Below are 20,617 nucleotides of genomic sequence, written 5' to 3' on the forward strand. Positions count from 1 at the left end.
AAACAAATCTTTCAAACCAGCGCCTTTGCTAGCAAAAAAACTTATCCCGCCAGTGCTATCACCAGTTTCGTTAAAGTGTTGATAAAGGAGTTTTGCCTTTTCACGAATGATGAGCAAACTTAACAGAATTTTATTTTGAGTTCGGTCTTCTATCCACAGATTTAAAGCCTTTTCCATTTTTTCTAATTTAACATCACGAGTTACAGAGCAAATTTTTGAAGCAATTAGCGCGTTTTCACGGACACTACGGCGGATTTTTTCTTCCGATTTTTTGATTGATCGTACCGTTGACTCAGTGATTTTATAATGTTTTGCCACTGAGGAGACACTTTCACCATTAGAAATTTTGTCTAATAACTCAATTTTATTCGCTAATGTCATCACCTTTGATCTTTTCATATTTCCCTTATTATTCGTAGCCATATTTTGTTACGTGTTAGAAAGAACTTGTCCACAATAAAGTCACTTTCTTCCGTTAACACACTCGAAAAAGTCTGTTTTACACTGCAAAACGGTAGATTTATCACTTTTGTAAGCATATCAATTTATAAATTTATTCGATTTATAAGCATACAAATTAAAAGCAAACGACGAAACCATCATGATAAGCGCATAACACATACTGAACAAAGATTAGCAAGAAACATCCACGCTTGCGATTTTTTCACCCCTCTCCCCATACCTACTGAGCGCTGTTTTGACCGGGAAAGATAATTTTAGTCACTCCCATGTTTTTTTTTATGGTGGAAAATGTTCGCCGCACTTTAAAATTCACATTTTTCAGGTTTCATTTTATATTAAACCAGCGACCGCGAATACAGATACCCCGAATAGCGGGGGTTTACTGTACAAATGATCCGCCTTTCGCTTTCGAGCCTTACAGTTGGGGCAAACAACAGGAGCCTCCTTATTCGGACATTCAGTTTTATGGTGACCAGTGTAACCACAATGGCCACAAGTACTATCAACCTGGTGACAATTTCTGGCCGAATGGCCATAATTTAAATAACGGAAACATCTAGATGCTTTAAAAAGTCCTTCGCACCGTGGACAGACTAAGTAATATAGATCCTGCCACCAGAACCCATAATTGCCCTTTTAATCCCACCCGAAGTTTCAATGACCCAGTGACTGTTATTTCTAATCCTAGATTTAATTTTGCATCTAATTTTAGTATTTTGTTTAAATTCCTTCTCTGAGAAGCCAAACTCAAGAAGGTTTTTACCAAAGAAGTCCTCAATAAAATCCTCATCAGTTACGTCCTTGCCAACATCATAAACAATCCAAGTCGGAGACAGCTTTTTAAGAAGATCAACTGAGAGCTTCAGCTCTAAATTTTTCACACTTTTTTTAAGTTTTTCTAAATCTGAGTTCGTAGCCTTCTCTATCAAAATTCCTTTTTCTCTTACCTTTCTTACAGATTTAATTTTTACCTTTTTAAATTCATCTTTAAGCCTCTTAGATACCTCAGATTTCACTTCTTCACTAGTTTTGTACACATTGTCTTTGTCTTCACGAACAATAATAAAGTTTTGGGCTGAGGCCCTTTCACATCCAAATTCTGAACATTTTTTGTGCCCACATTTAAGGCAGCCATGCCCGCATAGCTTGGCACAGTAGGAACAGCAGGCAAATTTCTTTCCTGAATCCTAGTCTTTAATTTCTCATTTCCATAGACCGGTCAAGCAGAAACCTCTCCATGGAGTTCCAGATTTTATTGACTTCTAAAACCATTTTGGAAGTCACTCTATCCCCATCTTTTAAAACTTCTAATAAATTATTCTTTAATGAGAAAACAAAGTCCAATTTAGATGTGCTGCCAAACCCGTCCAGAACACCCTGATTATTTACAATGTTGGAAGATTCATTCAGCTCAACTAGAGTTGAATGCAAAGCCGGAAACTGCTGTTCTAAATTTTCTGACATCTTTTGCAAAGGTTCTTGAAAGTCTGTCAAACATTCCAAACGAAGTCTGGGGCTATGGTCAAATCATCTGGCATAGATGATGGAGAAGAATACACATTAGACATATTTACCAATGTCCAAACAAACAAAATATATTTTCAACACCAGTATATTTAATTACAATTTAAAACAAAGCAAATCAAACTGAGCAATAATAGAATAAAACATCAACCCTGGAAAGAAATCCAGGTCTAAAAAGATTTACTATTTCAACTGTGTTCACAGTTCCAATTTAACAGTTCACTCAGAAACTGGATGAAAACTCTTAAGATGACTAAGTAAGTGCCAAAAGTCTTTGGCAGACAAATAGTTCCTCCCTGATAAATCAGTTCCAACCAGGGCAGTAACAGCTTTCCAAAACAGTTCTGTAATGTTTAATTATGTTATATATTGCCAGTCTATGTTATATATTGCCAATAGCCAAGATACCAACTGAAAACAAGCCAATTTTCAAAATTCCATAACTTTGTTCTTTATCACCAGGGGCGCTCAAAAATTCTCAAAATGAAGTAAATCCATGATGTTCCTGTACACCAAATATAGTCTCAATCTGTCCAATAGGAACAGAGATATGGCCTTTAATATGGTGACTAAATGACAGCCCAAACAAGCCAATTGACACTTGAATGGGACTAGTATATGACAACCAAAAGTTTCATTTTTCACTTAAAAATCAATAATTATTTATAAATAATCAATAATTATTTATAAATTATTTATAAATTATAAAATTATTTATAATTATTTATAAAAGCCTTTAACAATATAAACACATATAATACATTTTATTTCCAATTTCACAATTTGGAAAAGGTGGTGCCCAAACTGCACTTTCCCTCCAATTTTTCCCGCCACATCGCCATTTTGAAGGAAACACTAGAGGAAGACAAGATGGCAGACAATATCAAATACCTGTAGTGCAGAAGCCAACGTTCCTTATAGCAAAAGCCAGGCTAGTGTGAAGGTGGTAAAGCCAAAAGTATCCCCCAAACACCAACAACCTCCCTTTAGTCCAAAAAAAAAAAAAAAAAATTTGAATCTAATTGTTCTGCCCAAAATTTGGAATGAACTAACTAGAAGAGATCAAACTGACAATTAGAATCTAAGCTTTTAGTAGCCATATTGAGTAAGTACATGTACTGGTAAACAGCTGAAAAGAGCAGTTTTTGAAGGACTCAGAATGGGCCAAAACCCCAAATGTTAGTCATGAAAACTATGCCATTTGACTTACCAAACATTCATAGTCTTCAGGGTATAGTTTACTAAAAGAGGGGTTGCTAAAAACCACAATATTGAAATAATAATCCAAGAGCTAACTAAATAAGCTAATTCACTTCGCCAGTCGGTTTATATGTATAAACAGACTAGTTTATACATATAAACTAGTCTGTAATCATGTCACAGGTTTGGCAAACTAATGCAGATTACGAGACATCTTTGGCAAAGAATGCCAGAAAAGCAGCCAAAGAAAAGCAGCAAAGACTGCTTTTCTTGGCATTCTTTGCCAGAGATGTCTCGTAATTTGCATTAGTTTGCCAAACCTGTGCCGTGATTGTAGACTAGTTTATATATATCATAGGCTTCTCTATGATTTGATAAGTTATATGCATCTCACAAATTTTTCTTTTATGCCATAATTTTCTCAGTTCATTTGATATCTATTTAGGTCTAAGTGTTGAACACTATTTCTTAGTTGGTATAAAAGGCCTTGTAGCTTCTACAGTTACTTCCCCGAATGCTTCTCATTTAGAATTTGCTGTTGGTAATATCGTAAGATGGTCCCACTCAGTGGCGGCTCGTGACTCTGATGTTTGGGGGTGCTGCGTCTAAAAGTTACATTAAATTGCCTTGGTTATAAGACATGTAGACATACACAGTAATAATAATAAGCAAGTTAAAAATGCTACAAAACATTAACTAGACATTTACCATTAACAGACTTGAACTTTTATTTAAAAACAAAATCCATTCTTTGGTTTTTATTTGTTGAAAACAGATTAATAACTTTTTTCATTCAAGTTTGGTGCACTGTTGACCAAGCGTTTCTCTATTGAAAGTATTGCTTGAGCATTTAGCCTTTCCTGATTCATAGTGCTCCTTAAAAATGTTTTTATTCTTTTTAATGTCAAATAGCAGCATTCAGGCTCAGAAGTAGTCATCAGAATGGTCAAAAGAACTTTTATGAGTTTTGTAAGTTCACCAAGAACTTCAGCTAGATTATTTTCTGAGATAAATTTCAGCAAGTTAGTTAATTTGCAATAATTGTGTAGATCATGTCTGCTATAGAAAACTTGTAATTCCGTAAAACGTTTTTCTCTTTCAATCATGGGATATGCCTCAATAGTCTCCTGTACCTCTTCCATGGGCATTTGCATACAAAAAATAACAAAGTTCTCCTTGTTAAACAATTTAGCAGCAATTAATTGCTTTGTAAAAGAATATCTCTCACCTATGTCAGCACTTATATAGTCGCATACTTCCTTCGCTTCAATCATGAGTGTTTTTGAAGGATTTTCACAGTACAGTCAGTCCTCATATAGCACGATAGTTGTGTTCCTAGAAACTCTCGTGCAATGCAAAATCGTGCAATATGAACAACAAGCCCTATGGGAAAAATAGGGTTAGGTGCCGACCACCCAAGATTGAACACACATTTGTAACCAAAACATTACCAAACACAATGAATTATCATAATAAAATATGTAAGTATTTTATTACAACTATTACGTAATAGAATATTACTAATGCTTTTGCTTCTATCGTAAGCAAATTTGTTTTTTGTTTTATTTTCTATCCAAACAGATGACAGCCGTTCCATCTCTTCCAATTCTTTGTGTCTTATTCTAATGGATTTTAATTACACTTTGAGTTGTTCCTGCTATAAAAGTTGTTTTTATTTTCTCTGCATTCTTTGTAATTCTTGGCGTTGCCTCATTTAGGCCTGTAGCACGTGCAATATCAAATGGTCTTTCATTTTGCTTAAAGCGTTTCACAATTTTATATTTTTTCTCTATCGACAGAGGTGGACTGGCCACAAGCCTTACTGGGGAAACCGTGGTGGGCCGGAGGCGGGTGTGATTTTGGCCATAAATGCTAGTATGAGGCCACTACAAATTTTCCCGGGTAAGAATTTTTGATCCAGTCCACCTCTGTTTATTGATATTGCTTTTCTTTTTCTCTCTGAATCTGTAGTGTCTTCACCAAGACGCTTCCTTTTCACACCCTTTAAGTATTTTACTCATTTTTAGGGAATAAAGTACAATTACAAAATGAGGAGGCACGCTTGATACACATAAAAAAAGCTGCGTGCATGTAGCAACTGAATAAACAACACCGTAAAGGCAGAGACACACTATGAACACCTCACTAGCTCACATTTTACTAAAGCACATTTCTGGGGGGGGGTTACTACCATAAAACAATAAAAATAATTTCCAGTTGCGTTCCTGCTAGTGGAATCTGTTATAAACTGGTAGTAAACTCGATCTAATTGCATTTGCGATAATACCAATAGCTGAAATTGTGTGGGTTTTTACGTTATTAGGGTGAAATGTGTTTCCCCTTCATTTTCAGAATCTTCTCTTCATTCCTATCATGTTGCGTTCAGTTAGGGTGATTACGCATTCGACTACCATTTCTTGTAAACACTAAGGCGAATCGTGCATAAGCGAATTCGGTTCATGTTATATACGATATCGTTCCCTTACTTATAAATCGTGTATGATCGGATTCGTGTAGTGTAAACACGTGTTATATGAGGACTGTCTGTACATTTAATTCTTGATTTTTAGAATGGCATTCTTAAAGTTTCCTATATATTCATGTATTTTAACTGTCTCAGTTTCTTGAGATTGCATTTGATTTTTTTTTTTTTTTTTTTTATGAGAACCCCAAACACGAGAAGTATTATAACCTATAGTACTTAGTACCGTGCTTGGGTTGGAGATTGAGAAGACGAAAGAAGATATTTGTTGACATTGGACTTGAACTTCTGTAGATTGTAATTTTCAGGAAATACGTATGAAGGAAGGTTGTTCCAGAAAACGGCAGTTGAATGAATAAATGAGGAAGATGAAAAGTTGGTTCTGAGGGTTTGAAGTTGGACAGTAAATGGATGTTGGCTGGTGGCGGCACGTGTTCGGACTGTTTTGAAAGAGAGAGAGAGAGCGGGAATTATAGAAGCCAATTCAGAAGAACAGTGCCCATGGAAGTATCTGTAGAAGAGGCATGCAGCAGAAACAGTGCTTCTATGAGACAGCGAGTGGAGAGACTCTGTTAGAGATGAATCATTAATTAACCTAACTGCCCTCTTCTGAATGGAATCAAGAAGCCTGAGAGAGGTTTTGGGGGCACCACCCCAGATGTGGGAACAATATTCCATGGCAGGGCGGATTTGCGATTTATACAGAGTGAGCAGCTGTTTGGGAGAAAAGTAACGCCGAGAGCGAAAGAGAAAACCAAGTTTTTTAGATGCAGAGGAAGCAATATTTGTAATGTGCTTGTGCCAAGAGAGATTAGAAGTCAGGGTAATCCCCAAAAGAGATATATCATTTTGCCTAGAAATCGGAGTGTCACTAAAGATAAGCATAGGAGCAGAAGAATCCTTTTTGCGAGATATAAGACGAGATTGAGTTTTAGAAGGGTTGAAATCAACTAAGTTGTCTTTGCCCCACTGGAGAATTACCTGAAGATCGGCATTTAAGGAATTGGCAGCAGATTTTCGAGAACTTGAAGCTGATTGAGCTGGACAAGGTTTCTCAAAATGGAAAGTTGAATGCAATGTGCTATCATCGGCAAAACTATGGATAGGATTTCCAGTCAATGGAAGAAGGTCATTGATATACAAGAGGAAAAGAGTGGGGGAAAGAACTGAACCTTGGGGGACACCGGCATTAGTGGAGAAGTTAGAAGACAGAGAGCCATCTACCATCACCCTCAGTGAGCGATCAGAGAGAAAACTGGATAACCAATTACTAAAAACAGTTGGCAAACCATAAGATGGAAGCTTGTTTAGAAGACCTTTATGCCAAACACGATCAAAAGCCTTTGAGATGTCAAGAGCAACTACTTGTGTTTTACCGAACCTTTCCATTGAATTAGTCCATAAATGGGTAACATAAGCCAGAATATCACCAGTGGATCGACACTGACGGAATCCATACTGGCGATCGTTGATCAGACGGAAGGTTTCTAGGTAGTTTAAGAGTTGACGGTTAATTGATTTCTCCATTACTTTAGAAAGAGTAGAAGTAATTGCAATGGGACGATAATTGGATGGGAGGGATTTGTCACCCTTTTTAGGAACTGGCTGGATATGAGCAAATTTCCAAGCAGAAGGAAAAACACCTTTGGAATAAGAAAGTGAAAAAAGGCGGCAAAGAATAGGAGTAAGTTCAGGAGCACAGGTTTTGAGAACAAGTGGAGAAATACCATCAGGACCTGGAGCTTTCTTAGCATCAAGATTCATCAAAATCCTTCTGATATCCTTTTGACGGAAGACCACAGGAGGCATTGAATGGAGCGTGTTAGGAATGGTGGGAGGTGTTTTACCAAGATCATTAATACATGAGCTCAAAGAAAAATGGGATGCTAGCAGGTCAGCTTTATCCTTGGCTGAAGTGACAACAGAACCATCTGGTTTGGACAGAGGTGGGAGCAGAGATGGGCAAAAGTTGCGGCCAATAGCTTTGGCAAGAGACCAGAATGCTCGGCTACCATTAGGGCAAGAAGCAAGTTTTCTACTCTTAGCCTGTTCAAACTCTAGTTTGGACTGATTAATAACTGCTTTACAATTGTTGAGAGCTTTGGTGTAGGCAGAAAATGAAACTGAAGAATTAGAAACAAGCCAATTACGATATGCAACGTTCTTCTCTTGGACAGCCTTAGCACATTTATTGGAAAACCAAGGTTTAGATAAAGGACGAGATTTTAAAGTGGAGTGTGGGATAAAGGATTCCATTCCTGCAAGAATAATTTCACTGACACGATCTGAGCAAACGTTGACATCAGAAGTTTTGAAACAGTAATCAGACCAAGGAAAAGAAGAAAAGAAGTCTCGCAGGTCATCCCATTTTGCATTCTTGTAATGCCAAACAATACGAGGTTGGGAATAGCCATGAGATAAAGGTTCCATTGGAGAAGAGGCAATCACCAAGTTGTGATCTGAAGTGCCTAAAGGACCTCTCACTTCAACCTTGTACTTAGAAGGATTGCTTGTGAGAAAAAGATCAAGCGTATTGGCTGTATCATTAGGATTGTCGGGTATTCTTGTAGGTAAATGAACAATCTGTGCAAGGTTATTAGTAATTGCAAAAGCCTCAGCATCTCGACCTGCTGGGTCGGTGTGACTAGAAAACGGAAGCCAGCTGGAGTTGTGAACGTTAAAATCACCAAGGAAAATTACCTCACTGTTAGGAAAGTTGGACTGGAGAAAGTCAAGTTGCAAAGAGAGGAAGTCAAAGAGCTCCAAGTGATTAGTGGAGTTGGGAGAACGGTAGAGACAACAGATGAATTTTACACAATGAGGTAGAGAGATTTTAAGCCAGAGAAGATCAAAGAGAGGAGATTCCAAATTGCCAAGTCTCTGACAGGGAATATCAGAACGGACATATGCACAAGTACCACCTTTGAGGCGAAAGGAATCATACAGCAAATAATTTGGACAACTGAGATGAGCAGTAGTTGAATCAACTGATAACTGAGATTCAGTCAGAAAAAGTACATGGGGTTTGGAAGACTGCAAGTGGAAATGGACATCGTTGAGATTAGAATTGAGACCACGTATATTTGTGAAATGAATTAGGAAGTCCTTGGGAGGTTTAGATCTTTTCGCAGATAAGCTTGCTCTATTATTTTGACAATTCATGGTGTATTCAATAGTAAGAAAAAGTGGGTGGGACATGCTGTATGAAGTAATGAAATTTTTGGATATGGCGTACATGTGGTTAGAATATACCCAGATCCTTGACATAACGTGGCCTCGACAATGCTCCCCGCATACACACCACTCGAACTCCCTCCAGTCACTATCTGGCAGAGTAGAGGTAGCAAGATTATACACTAGCTGATCCGGAAGCTTCCTAGAGAGTTACCAATAGGTTCAGTCCGGTGTACTAACTAGCGTCCTGCCTGCGAACACCGTTTTAGAGCTGTACCCTCGAAATGTAAGGAATATTGGATCTCGCCACGACATTCATCATAACCTCAAAAATCATCAATCATACTGCATGATGGAAGAGATAGGGATTATAAATAACTTCCACGTAAGGCATTATCTGATGGAAAAGTTCTAACCAGAACTCGAATTTTTCATTATTCAAGATGTGCAAAATTCCAGTCGCTTCTGAAATCATCTTATCTGCATTTGCTGTCGCTTGTAGTTCCTCCATGCACTTCTTTAAGGATTCAAAATTTTCATAAATGCTGTTCATGGTGCATATATTGAAGTTCCATCTTGTAGGGGAAGGTCGGGCAACACAGCTGTCCATATGCTTTCTGAGAACAGAGAGATGCTGTGGTGATCTCGAGAAAAATGTTGGTATCGACATGAGGGTCAAAAAGAATATTCTTGAATCTCAGGTAGTATGCTGCATTTCTCATCATCAGATTCAGTTGGTGTGCATAGCAGTGAATAAAATGTGCATTTTTGTACACTTCTTTTATTTTAGCCTGAACTCCCCCTTTCTTGCCTTTCATCACACTTGTGCCATCAAATGTCTGAGCAACCAGTTTTGAGTAATTCCTTCGAAGATTATGTCTAACTGATCTAGAATGCACTTCAATATTCCATCTGCCGTTTGGATTTCTGGACTGAAAAAAACCCTAAAAAATGCTCAAAAATGTCTCCTCATATCTCAGAACAGTTATCATTTGTATATGTTCTGAAACATCTGTTGTGTCATCAGCCGTGACAGCTACGAATGAAGCTTCTTTAATTTCTCTTTTTATTTCATCTCAGCATATTTCCCGCATATCAAAATATAACATTTCATCCTGGCATATCAAAATATCTAACCAGATTTGTTTAACATGATTTTCCCTTTACAAAACCATGCTGTGTATCCTTCAGAATTCTATTTCTATCCAAATGAACCTGAATTGCACCCTTGATCATTGCCTCCATGATTTTCCCTACTACTGAAGTTAGACTGACCAGTTGGTAATTTACCACTATGATCTTAGAATGGCCCTTATGTATTGGAGATGCATTGGCACTTTTTCTAATCCAATAGAATCTCTCCTGAGTTCACCGATGCTCTCATAATTAGTCTTAATGGTTCAATGTACTCACTTGCCACCTCTCTTAAAATTATAAGGGTATATTCCATCAACCCCAGGAGCCTTATTCGCCTGTAGGCTCAAGATTTTTCATTAAATAATCGTGAAATTTCAATATCATTAATTATATGTTTTTCAACTTCACTCTCATAATTTCTCTGACATATAGAGTTTTTCTTCTGTAAATATCGATGCAAAGTAACTGTTGAGTTCATCTGCAACATCAGCTGGGGTATTTAATACTATCCCCACTCTTTGCTCTATTTTCCAACAATCTCTCATAATCTGCCTTTGCCAGCCTAAGCTTTTCTGTGGCATTATTACAGATCCATTTGTAGCTGTTATAGACTTCAGTACTTTTTATTGCTCTGTAACTTTTCCATGTCCCCTTTTACTGCTCAAGTAACCTGGCAACTTCATTATTAATCCAACTTGGAATCGTCCTCATGGAGTATTTTTTTAATGGTGTATATGCATTCAAGGCTTCTATGATTAATCTTTTAAAGGTATACCATAATTCAGTTGTATTTGCTCTCTGTGAGATATCTATCTAGTTAATAGAGGTTAGGTAGCATCCTAAGCCATCGTAATTTCCTTTCCTGAAATTATAGCCCATTCCTTTAACTACTGCTATCTCTCTCTCTCTGGCGCCTCCGTAGCCAGGTGGGAAGGAGCAGGAGCAGCAGTGCATAGCACACGCTTCTTGATTAGACCGGGGTTCGAGCCCGTCACCACCAAATACGGAGAATGCGGAAAGGTCAGGGAATGACCACCGCATATCCCGGAGCAATATGGCCTTAGTTGCTAATGCTCCTAAAAACCAAATAACAAACAACAAACTCTCTCTCTCTCTCTCTCTCTCTCTCTCTCTCTCTCTCTCTCTCTCTCTCTCTCTCTATCATCCAAGTGACAACAGAGTTCATCTCTTTGAACTCTGTGGTCACTTGCTGCTACTGGTTCCTGTACTGCCAGCTCTATTATGTCATCTGGTTCTTGGGTGATGATGAGGTCTAGAATATTCTTTTCCCTAGTACTTTCCCTGACATGTTGATACAAATTACAATCATCTAGTTGATTAAAAATTTTGTCCCCCGTGTTGAGTTTCCTTCCCATTTGCTCCAATCAGTTAGAGGCAAATTAAAATCACCTATAATAAGACATTCACACTTACTTGCCCATTCAGTCTGCATGTAGAGACTCTCGTTGTCATCTTTAATCAGCTGGTCTATAGAATACTCCCACTCTCATTATACCTTTTCTTCCAACTATCTCACACCATACAGATTCTATAGTATCATGCAAAACATCTAAATCCAGAAAAGTTGCACTCAGGCTGCTTTTGATAAGAAGCATGACCCCACCACCTATTTGCCCTATTCCTCCTAAATACATTGTACGTACTGTACTGGCCAACCGGGCTAGCCAGGTAGGTAAAGTGCCTGCCTGGCAACCCAAAGGTCGCGGGTTCGAATCCGCCTCGGGCTTGGATCAAAGTACTGCAAAAACCTTGGGAGGTGCACTATGGCCACAGAAGCCGATGGTCAACAACTACCAAAAAAAAAAAAAAAAAGTACTGTACTGTACAGTACAGTACAGTACGTACTGTACTGAAATTCATCATCCCCTATTTCAGGGTGGTACCACCTTTCTGTAAGCCCTATTATGTCAGTGTTACTTGTCCTAACCAGCAATTTGAATTCACTCATTTTATTGATGACACTTCTGACATTACTGTATAAACAATTAAGAGGTAGTGTTCTTGTATAGTTAATTACCCTGACACACCTCTTGAAGTTATTTAAGCTTCTTATTGGTTACCCACTCATTTGAAACATTTCTGTCCTCAGAACATCTTGCTACAATGATTTGTTGCAATAGCAAACGAGAACTCTTGAGGTATGTGCAAGCATTACTTTGACCAATGAGGCGCCTCCGTAGCCGGGTGGGCAGGAGCAGCAGTGCTTAGCACACGCTTCTTGATTAGACCGGGGTTCGAACCCGTGACCACCAAATACGGAGGATGCGGAAAGGTCAGGGAATGACCACCGCATATCCCGGAGCAATATGGCCTTAGTTGCTAATGCCCCTAAAAAAAACAAATAACAACAATAACAATAACAACAACTTTGACCAATATTATCAGATAAATGTGTATTTATATTACCCTTGTTCTACCCACCCAAACTAGCAGTTTCCCTGAACCTTTAAGGTATTCTCAATAATACTGACAAAAACCTTTTCACTACCTTTGTTTAAATGTATCCCATCTCTGCAAAACAGATTCTTTCTATCTATGACTGTGGACCAAGCTGATAAAAATATCCCCACTCCAAAAGCCTTGCAAAGTCCTTCAAGTCTTGAGTTAATCCACAAGGCTTTCAGCGTATAATCCCTGTGTCTGCAGAATTGCAGACACAGACATTCTGATCTAACTCACAGCATTTCTTCAGCATGGTCCTATATTTGTCTAACAAATTGTCAGATCGTGTGTGCTTAATATCATTAGTCCTCACACGAATAATAATATTCTCTTTACCCCCATTAAAATACGACAATCTGAGCATCATTAATTGTTGTTCCTGGCAGACATACCCTGGTTCTAGACTAGCCATCCTTATTACAAAAATATTTCCCGTTTCTCTAACAATGGAGTCTCCTAATAGAACTAAGTCCTTCTGAACCAGAGCAGTTTGTGCTTGGTTATTCTTCTCTGTGGCCCGAATTGGGAATGCATCACTTGGTAGGTTTCTAGAGTTTTGAGTCCCTGACGAGCTCCCAGTTACATTATTCTCGAGAGCAAGCACCAGTTTTTTCAGTGACTCAACTTCTAGCAATGCACCAAATTTTAACTTTAGATTGGTTTGCTCTGTGCAACGGTGACAAAGAAAAGAATTGCCAGATGAGCTATGATTATCCACTAGGTCGACTTCCGAATACATGTCACAGGTTCTGCAAATGATAAAATCACGATTCACCCGGTAATTGCAATCAGCTATTTCTGTATGAGTCACAATATCCTCTTATGAAGTGTTTCAAGGTGGACCTTGTTACAACCATTGTTAAATTTACTAAATATCATAGAAGGTAAAAATTATATTTATAATATTATAAAAATAAAATTTACAAACTATTTCAAGAAAAAAAACATATCAAAATAAACTTAACAGTATATTAAATAAATTATTTAAATGCAATTATCTAAAACAGTATATTAAATAAATTATTTAAATGCAATTATCTAAAACAGTATATTAAATAAATTATTTAAATGCAATTATCTAACCTCTCAATCCTAATCTAATCCTCTAATCATCTCTAATCACTAAGCTCTCCCTGCACTTTAGAAATGTGTCCACACACTACAAATGACAAGCTACTTAGCAATTAGAAATTGCTTTTGGTACTCCTTCTTTCAGCTTGCACCTAGGACCCTATGAACCTTGCTGTGCTACTACCTGCACATGCGATTGATGCACTTAGCAGAAAACCTTGTTTGGCCAATGCCACATAAAACTGAGTCTATTCTCTACCCATATAATAATGGCTTAAGTTGAATTTAACTCATCACTGTGATTTTGATCATTTTTTTATTACTCAGAGAAGTGGATAATGTTAAACAGGATTCTTTAAAAATTGACATTGCATGACAGAGGCAGCAATACTTCAAGACAGTTCTGACTAAGATGTAAATTAAAAATTTTGTCTGAAAAATATGTTTTTATTTTGCTTTCTCCAGAGCAGAAAGATAAAAGCTGTGTAGTGAGGAAGAAATTCTGAGAGCAAATATTGTACTCATGATAATTTATTAAAAAACATTGTGCTCATATATGCACATTTTTTTTTTTTAGTGTTCATAGGTGAGACAGTAACAGCAAAAGTTACAGTAATCTTCCACAGAAAGTCTGTGATCAACTGTCGCTATTCTTGTCGTGCAGAAAATGGCAAGGTATTTAATTTTTCATAATAGTTTTAAGCTTGATTAGTGTATCAGAATAATGTTGACTGAATTTATTTATGGCTAATTTATCATTGTTGTTGACATTGTATTAAAGAATTCTCACTTAACTACCATACTTGGCTTTTCATTGCATTCTCTGGAGATGTATGAATAATGAATTTACTATTAGCAAGGCCTATGGGAAAAAGGTTTAGGTTTCCAGTTTGCAAGGTGTTCCTATTTTTGTGTGGAATATTGTTAAAATTATTTGGAATTATTTTGAAGCTTTTAATTCATACAGATCTAATTTTTTTTGTTGTTTTAGAAACTTTTTAAAATTTGTTAAAAAGATACAGAAATTAGATAAAGAAAGGAAGAATTTTGATAGTGAAGCTTCTATCAAAATTAGATAGTGTGACTTAAATATTGAAAATGGCTGAGACATTTTGATCCTTCTCTGTCATCAAAATCAACAATTCAGCAAACGTCTTTGAAAATTGAAAATACTGGTACTTTTGTAGCCTTTGGAAGTATAAGTACATTTTTTTAGAACAGTGTTTCTCAATCTTTTTTTAATTTTTATTATTTATTATTATTTATTATTATTAGCTATATGGTGCAAGGAAGCCTGAGGCTTATGCTGCACCAGCCAAAAAAAAAAAAAAATTCACGAGTTACCCTGAGAGAGAGAGAGAGAGAGAGAGAGAAAGAGAAAGAAAGAGAGAGAGAGAGAGAGAGAGAGAGAGAGAGAGGAATCACCAAGAAAGAGAATGATGATATCCGGCTCAGGACCCTGGGTGTGCAAGCCCATACTCACCAGATGTGAGCCCCCGGGGTTAATTATTGCCCCCTAAATGGCATTTTTAGACAATTTTTTTTCCTAATCATCCCCCATGAAATTATTAAATAAATTTATACTTATGATGTTAGTAAGTTTAATTCTAATGTCTCCTCTTGAATATATATCAGTTCTGTTTCTTTCCTTTGTTAATATTTTATTTAATGAACTGAAACCACTTTCAACCATATAAGACTTTGGAAAACAAAGAAGTACTTTGGCCATTTCAGACCACATTGTTGGATAAAGAAATTTAGTTGTTTTTGATTCCCACAAACCAGCTATTCCACCTTTTTAGAATTTATATTTGCATTCTTCGTTACATTTTAATTCAATGAGTTCTTCTTGAATTTCTTCACTAGCAGACCTGGCATTGCATCCAATTGGATCTAACACTTCAAAAGAAAATAAATCTGAAAATCTATTTTTCATTTCACCTTTTAAAGAACACAAATAATCAGAATTATCCTTTAGATCATTCTCAGTGAGATTCTTAGATTTCAGCTAACTCTTGCATACCATGAAATTGTTTTCTCATTAAATTGCTTTCAAATGTTTCCAGTTTTTCAGTGAAGGGTTTTAATATACATTTGCAGTCTATCACCGTATTTAATTTCCCTTGAACTTGAAGTGATACTTCATTACATTTTTGAAAAATCCAAGCCATATAGTATATCTGTGTCTCCTTTGCTTTCTAAAACAGGTGGGAAGGAGCAGTAGTGCGTAGCACACGCTTCTTGATTAGACCAGGGTTCGAGCCTATCACCACCAAATACGGAGGATGCGGAAAGGTCAGGAAATGACCACCGCATATTTGCGGAGCAATATGGCCTTAGTTGCTAATGCTCCTAAAAACCAAATAACAACTAACAAACAAGCTTTCTAAAAAACTAATTATCGTAACAAAAAGGTTTACAATCTTGTTAGACAGTTTCCTTTAGGAAGCCTGACTTCTGAATTATCAACAAATTTTCTGAAAAGGCAATCATATTTGCTATGTGACTTTATTTTATTGATAATTTTAATAACTATACTGAGAGATTGATAAAGAACTGAATTACAGCCATTCCCGGACTTATGTAAGGGTTGTGTTCTGCAGAACTCTATGTAAGTGGGAATTTTACGTAAGTCGTAATTTCCCTAAATGCTTATGCAGCAGTCGCAACTATGCGTGCTGAATTTAATTGAAGCAAAAAATAAATGTTAGCATTAGCATTAGCATTAGTAGAGGCATATGATGCAAGAAAGCAAGCTTATTCAGCATCAGCCAAAAAAAAAAAAAAAAACACACCACTCCCATTTCACCCCTCCGTTCGCTCGAAATACCTGTCCAGTTGAGCCTTAAATTTGTTTAGGCTATCAACTTCAACAACAAGTGATGCAAGTCGGGTCCACCAACCAACCACCCGCTGGCCAAAGGCAAATTTCCACACATCTATCCGACATCCGTCCTTCCTCAATTTGAATTTATGCCCTCTGAGCTGATTATTTTGAGCATGCTCAAACCATTCAAAGCCTTATACACCTCTATCAGATCACCTCGCCAGTGCCTAGTCTCCAGACTCTGTAATTTGCAAAACTTAAGCCTTTCTTCGTAAGAGCAACCCTTTGTTCCATTCACTAATCGTGTTGCCCTTCTCTGTACCCGTTCCAGCAACTCTACATCCTTCTTGAAATGAGGCCTCCAGACCTGTATACAGTACACAAGATGTGGCCTAACCATTGCCTTATACAAGGGAATAATCACCTCCTTATCCCTGCTAGAAAAATTCCTGTATATCATTGACAAGACACCATGAGCTACTCTTGCAGCTCGTCTGCACTGCTCAGAGAACTTCATATCTGCCTGCACAATTACCCCCAGGTCCTTTTCATTCTCCACCACTGTCAGTGTAGTACCGCAGAGTTGATACGTTGCTCTGGGGTTACTGTTTCCCATATGTAGTACTTTACATTTGTCAATGTTAAACTTCATTTGCCACCTCTCAGCCCATCTGTTCAACCTTTCTAGATCCTGTTGCAGCAGCATAGTGTCAGTGGTGTCCTTAACAACCCTGCCAACCTTTGTATCATCTGCAAACTTGGACATTAAACTTGATATCCCATCATCAATATCATTCATAAACACCAAAAACAACAACGGACCCAACACTGAACCCTGAGTAACTCCACTGATAACATTAGTCCACGTTGAGCAGTGTCCATTGATTACCACTCTCTGTCTTCTGTCACTCAACCATCCCCTTATCCATAGCAGCAATTTGCCTCCAATGCTCCAATTTGTGCGGCAGTCTTCCATGTGCAACAGTATCAAAAGCCTTTCTAAGATCCAAATATATAATATCAAAGTTATTCCCTGCATCCAGTTCTTTTGTGACTACATCATAGTATCCAATAAAATTGGTCAGGCAAGACCTGCTCTTAACAAAACCATGCTGCATCTGAGCTATAACTGAATTCTTGTCTAGATGATCCTGCAGTGCTTCTTTAACCAGTGCCTCCATTAATTTACCTGGAACAGAAGTTAAACTCACAGGTCTATAATACTTGTGTCGGCCTTTGATCCTCCTTTGTGAATTGGGGTTACATTTGCACATCTCCAGTCTATGGATACCTCCCCTGAGTCCAAAGAAGCTCTCATAATTATGGCTAGGGGTTTGCTTACTTCTTTGCTGCCTCCTTTAATATAACTGGATAGATCCCATCCACCCCAGGTGCCTTTTTTATGTTTATCCTCAACAATCTCTCCCCCACTTTCCTCTCAGTTATTACAAAATCATCCAGCTCACTGCCAATGTTTACTTTACCTACATCATTCTCCTTCCTGAATAACTCCTCATGCGTGAATGTAGATGCAAAATACTCGTTTAGATTGTTAGCCACCTGAGCAGGATCCTCAACTGTTGAACCATCAATATCCAGTGGACCAATCTGATTCATCCCTTTCCTTCTTGAGTTTAAATAGGTAAAGAACTCTTTTCTGTTTTTCTTTGCATCCTTTGCCAAGGATTTTTCGTAGTCTGCCTTTGCCTGCCTAATCTCCTTTGTGACTTGGTTACAGACCAACTTATATCTATCATAGGCTTCCATGTCACCCATTAATTTGTATGTATCCCATGCATTTTTCTTCTCTGCCACATGGCTCATTAGTTCATCTGACAACCATTTAGGCCTAAACCTTGAACAATATTTCTTAGTTGGTATGTAAAGCCTGGTAGCCTCCAAGATTAGTTCCTTGAATGCTTCCCATTTTGAGTTTGCTGTTGGTAACATCATCAGTTGTTACCACTGTATAGAATTTAAATACTGTCTCAGACCATCATAGTCGCCTTTACGAAAACAAAAACCCTTCCCTTTACCTCTGATGGTAGTTACCTCCTTGAGTAAATCCCACTTCAACACACTGTGATCACTGCCACCTAGTGGTTCATTTATCTGCAGATTCCTAATGCATGAAGAATCACTACTGATAATTAGATCAAGAGTATTGCTCCCTCTTGTTGCCTCACGAACATGCTGATGTAGAAAACAATCATCCAATAAATCCACAAAAGCCTTGCTAGTGTACGAGTGACCAACCCACAAATTCCAGTCAATATCTGGGAAATTAAAGTCCCCCATTATAAGACTCTCTGATTTACTGGCCCACTCTATTTCCCTGTACAATATCTTATTATACTCATCAGAGTCATTAGGCCTATGGCACACTCCTACTCTCAATTTTGATTTCCCTATGCTTATGTCACACCAAACTGACTCGACACTGCCCTGTCCATTGATGTTGACTGGCTTCACTTCCTTGGACTTTATGTGTTTCTTAACTAATAGCATAACCCCTCCTCCCCTTCCCTCCTGTCCTGTCTATCCTTTCTATACACATTGTATTCCCCAAATTCCAGTTCCGCATTCCTTATATCTGTGTGACACCATGTCTCTGATATCCCAACAATATCTGCCTTTGATGTTTTGAGCAATACCTCAAATTCATCAAATTTATTTACTAAACTCCTAGCATTGGTGTACACGCAGGTATACACGCACCTGTTTCTATTCTTGGCTACCCTAACACAACCCATGTGTTTACTTGTACCGCAATGACTCCCAGCAGTCTGTGAAATACCATGCATCTTGTTTTTCAGGCTTCTGCTCATTTCAATAGAAGCAGTGCAAGAATCACTTCCACCTCTGCCAGTAGCTACTGTTAATCTATTAGTCCTTGTATCCCCCCCAACTAGCAGTTTTCCGACCCACCTAACTCTGCCTCGACAGCATCAGCAAAAATGCTTGCACCCTTTCTATTTAAGTGTATCCCATCCCTGTAGAAGCAATCTCTCCTGTTAACAAGTACAGTCCAGACTGAAAAAAATTCTACCCCTTGAGCCTTGCACAATCCCTCCAGGGCCGAATTGATCGACAAGGCTCTCATCATATACTCCCTCCTATCGTGTCTGGGCAGAATTGCAGACACTTTCAAATTCAACCCTAATTCACGGCTTTTTTTTCAATAGTGACCTGTACTTGCTAAGTAATTCTGCCGGTCTCCTACTCTTAATATCATTAGTGCCAACGTGTACAACTATATCACCTTTTGTGCCCTTAAAAGATGATATCCGCTCTACAACGTCATCAACCTTTGCCCCTGGCAGACATACCCTGGTCCTATTCCACCTATCTTTTTTACAAAGCATGTTCCCCGCTTCCCTGACAATAGAGTCACCAACAACTACTTGTTCCTGTGAGACCAGCCCATTCTGCCTAGGGGGCTGCCTCTGTGTTACCTGATGACCAAGTGCAAGCTCTGGCGTTGATGTGGGCGGCTGAGAGCTTGATGGGCCCCTCAATTTATTTCCTTCGAGGGCATCCACCCTGTCCTTCAAGCTCTCATAAAGGCCCATAACAACGCTGAGTTGTCGCCTGATTTCCTTGCACTCCTTACATCGTGCATATAATTCTATGCATATAATTATTTACATGTTCGTCAAACATGTAAATAATTCTATTTACATGTTTGACGAACATGTAAATAGAATTATTTATTCAATATTTTTTTCTCATGTGCAGGAAAAATTACAAAAGTGTACAAAATTACAAAAATTTCAAAATTATAAAATTACAAAAAGAGAGTGGAGACATGCATAATGTCAGCAAGTTTTACCTTTCAAGCATTGTTGCCAGAATTAACTCTCCAGCTGATAAGCATGCTGCTGCAGAAGTTGAGGGTTGTAGAGATTTAGAAGGAGTTTTTTCCAACACATCACTGGTACTTTTGTAGCCTCTACTACAAAAGTACCAGTGATGTGTGATGTGCAAATTTCTATGCAGCTGCAGAATCAGCACTGACGACTTCACTACATACTTTAATGTTTTGGAAACCGGCCAGATGCTCCAACCTGTTAAACCACCCCGAACTTGGCTTGGGGTTCGCCGTACTTATCCTTAATATCTTCATAAATACTTCTTTCTTTTGCTTGAAAGGCCATTGGACTCAGGGACACTTGCTTCTGAATCTGATTTTCCATCCATATTATTAATAGCTTTTCCATCTTCGATATAGCACCTGAACGCTGTTTTGTGATATTAAATGCAACAATGATCTTAAA

The 20,617-nt window shown here is 37.9% G+C and overlaps 1 protein-coding gene across 1 annotated transcript in view; it reads left to right on the forward strand.

Moving 5' to 3' along the window:
- Positions 1 to 20,617, forward strand: part of LOC150084569 (uncharacterized) — a 241,600-nt gene that overhangs the window by 68,037 nt on the left and 152,946 nt on the right. Inside the window, exon 3 of the mRNA XM_090375330.1 lies at positions 14,091 to 14,188. Coding sequence (XP_090231456.1) covers positions 14,091 to 14,188 — 98 coding nt within the window. The remainder of the gene's footprint in view (positions 1 to 14,090; positions 14,189 to 20,617) is intronic.

Source organism: Mastigoproctus giganteus, chromosome 6 (assembly GCF_048544385.1).
Source record: "Mastigoproctus giganteus isolate SK-2022 chromosome 6, ASM4854438v1, whole genome shotgun sequence".
Taxonomy (NCBI): Eukaryota; Metazoa; Arthropoda; class Arachnida; order Uropygi; family Thelyphonidae; genus Mastigoproctus; species Mastigoproctus giganteus.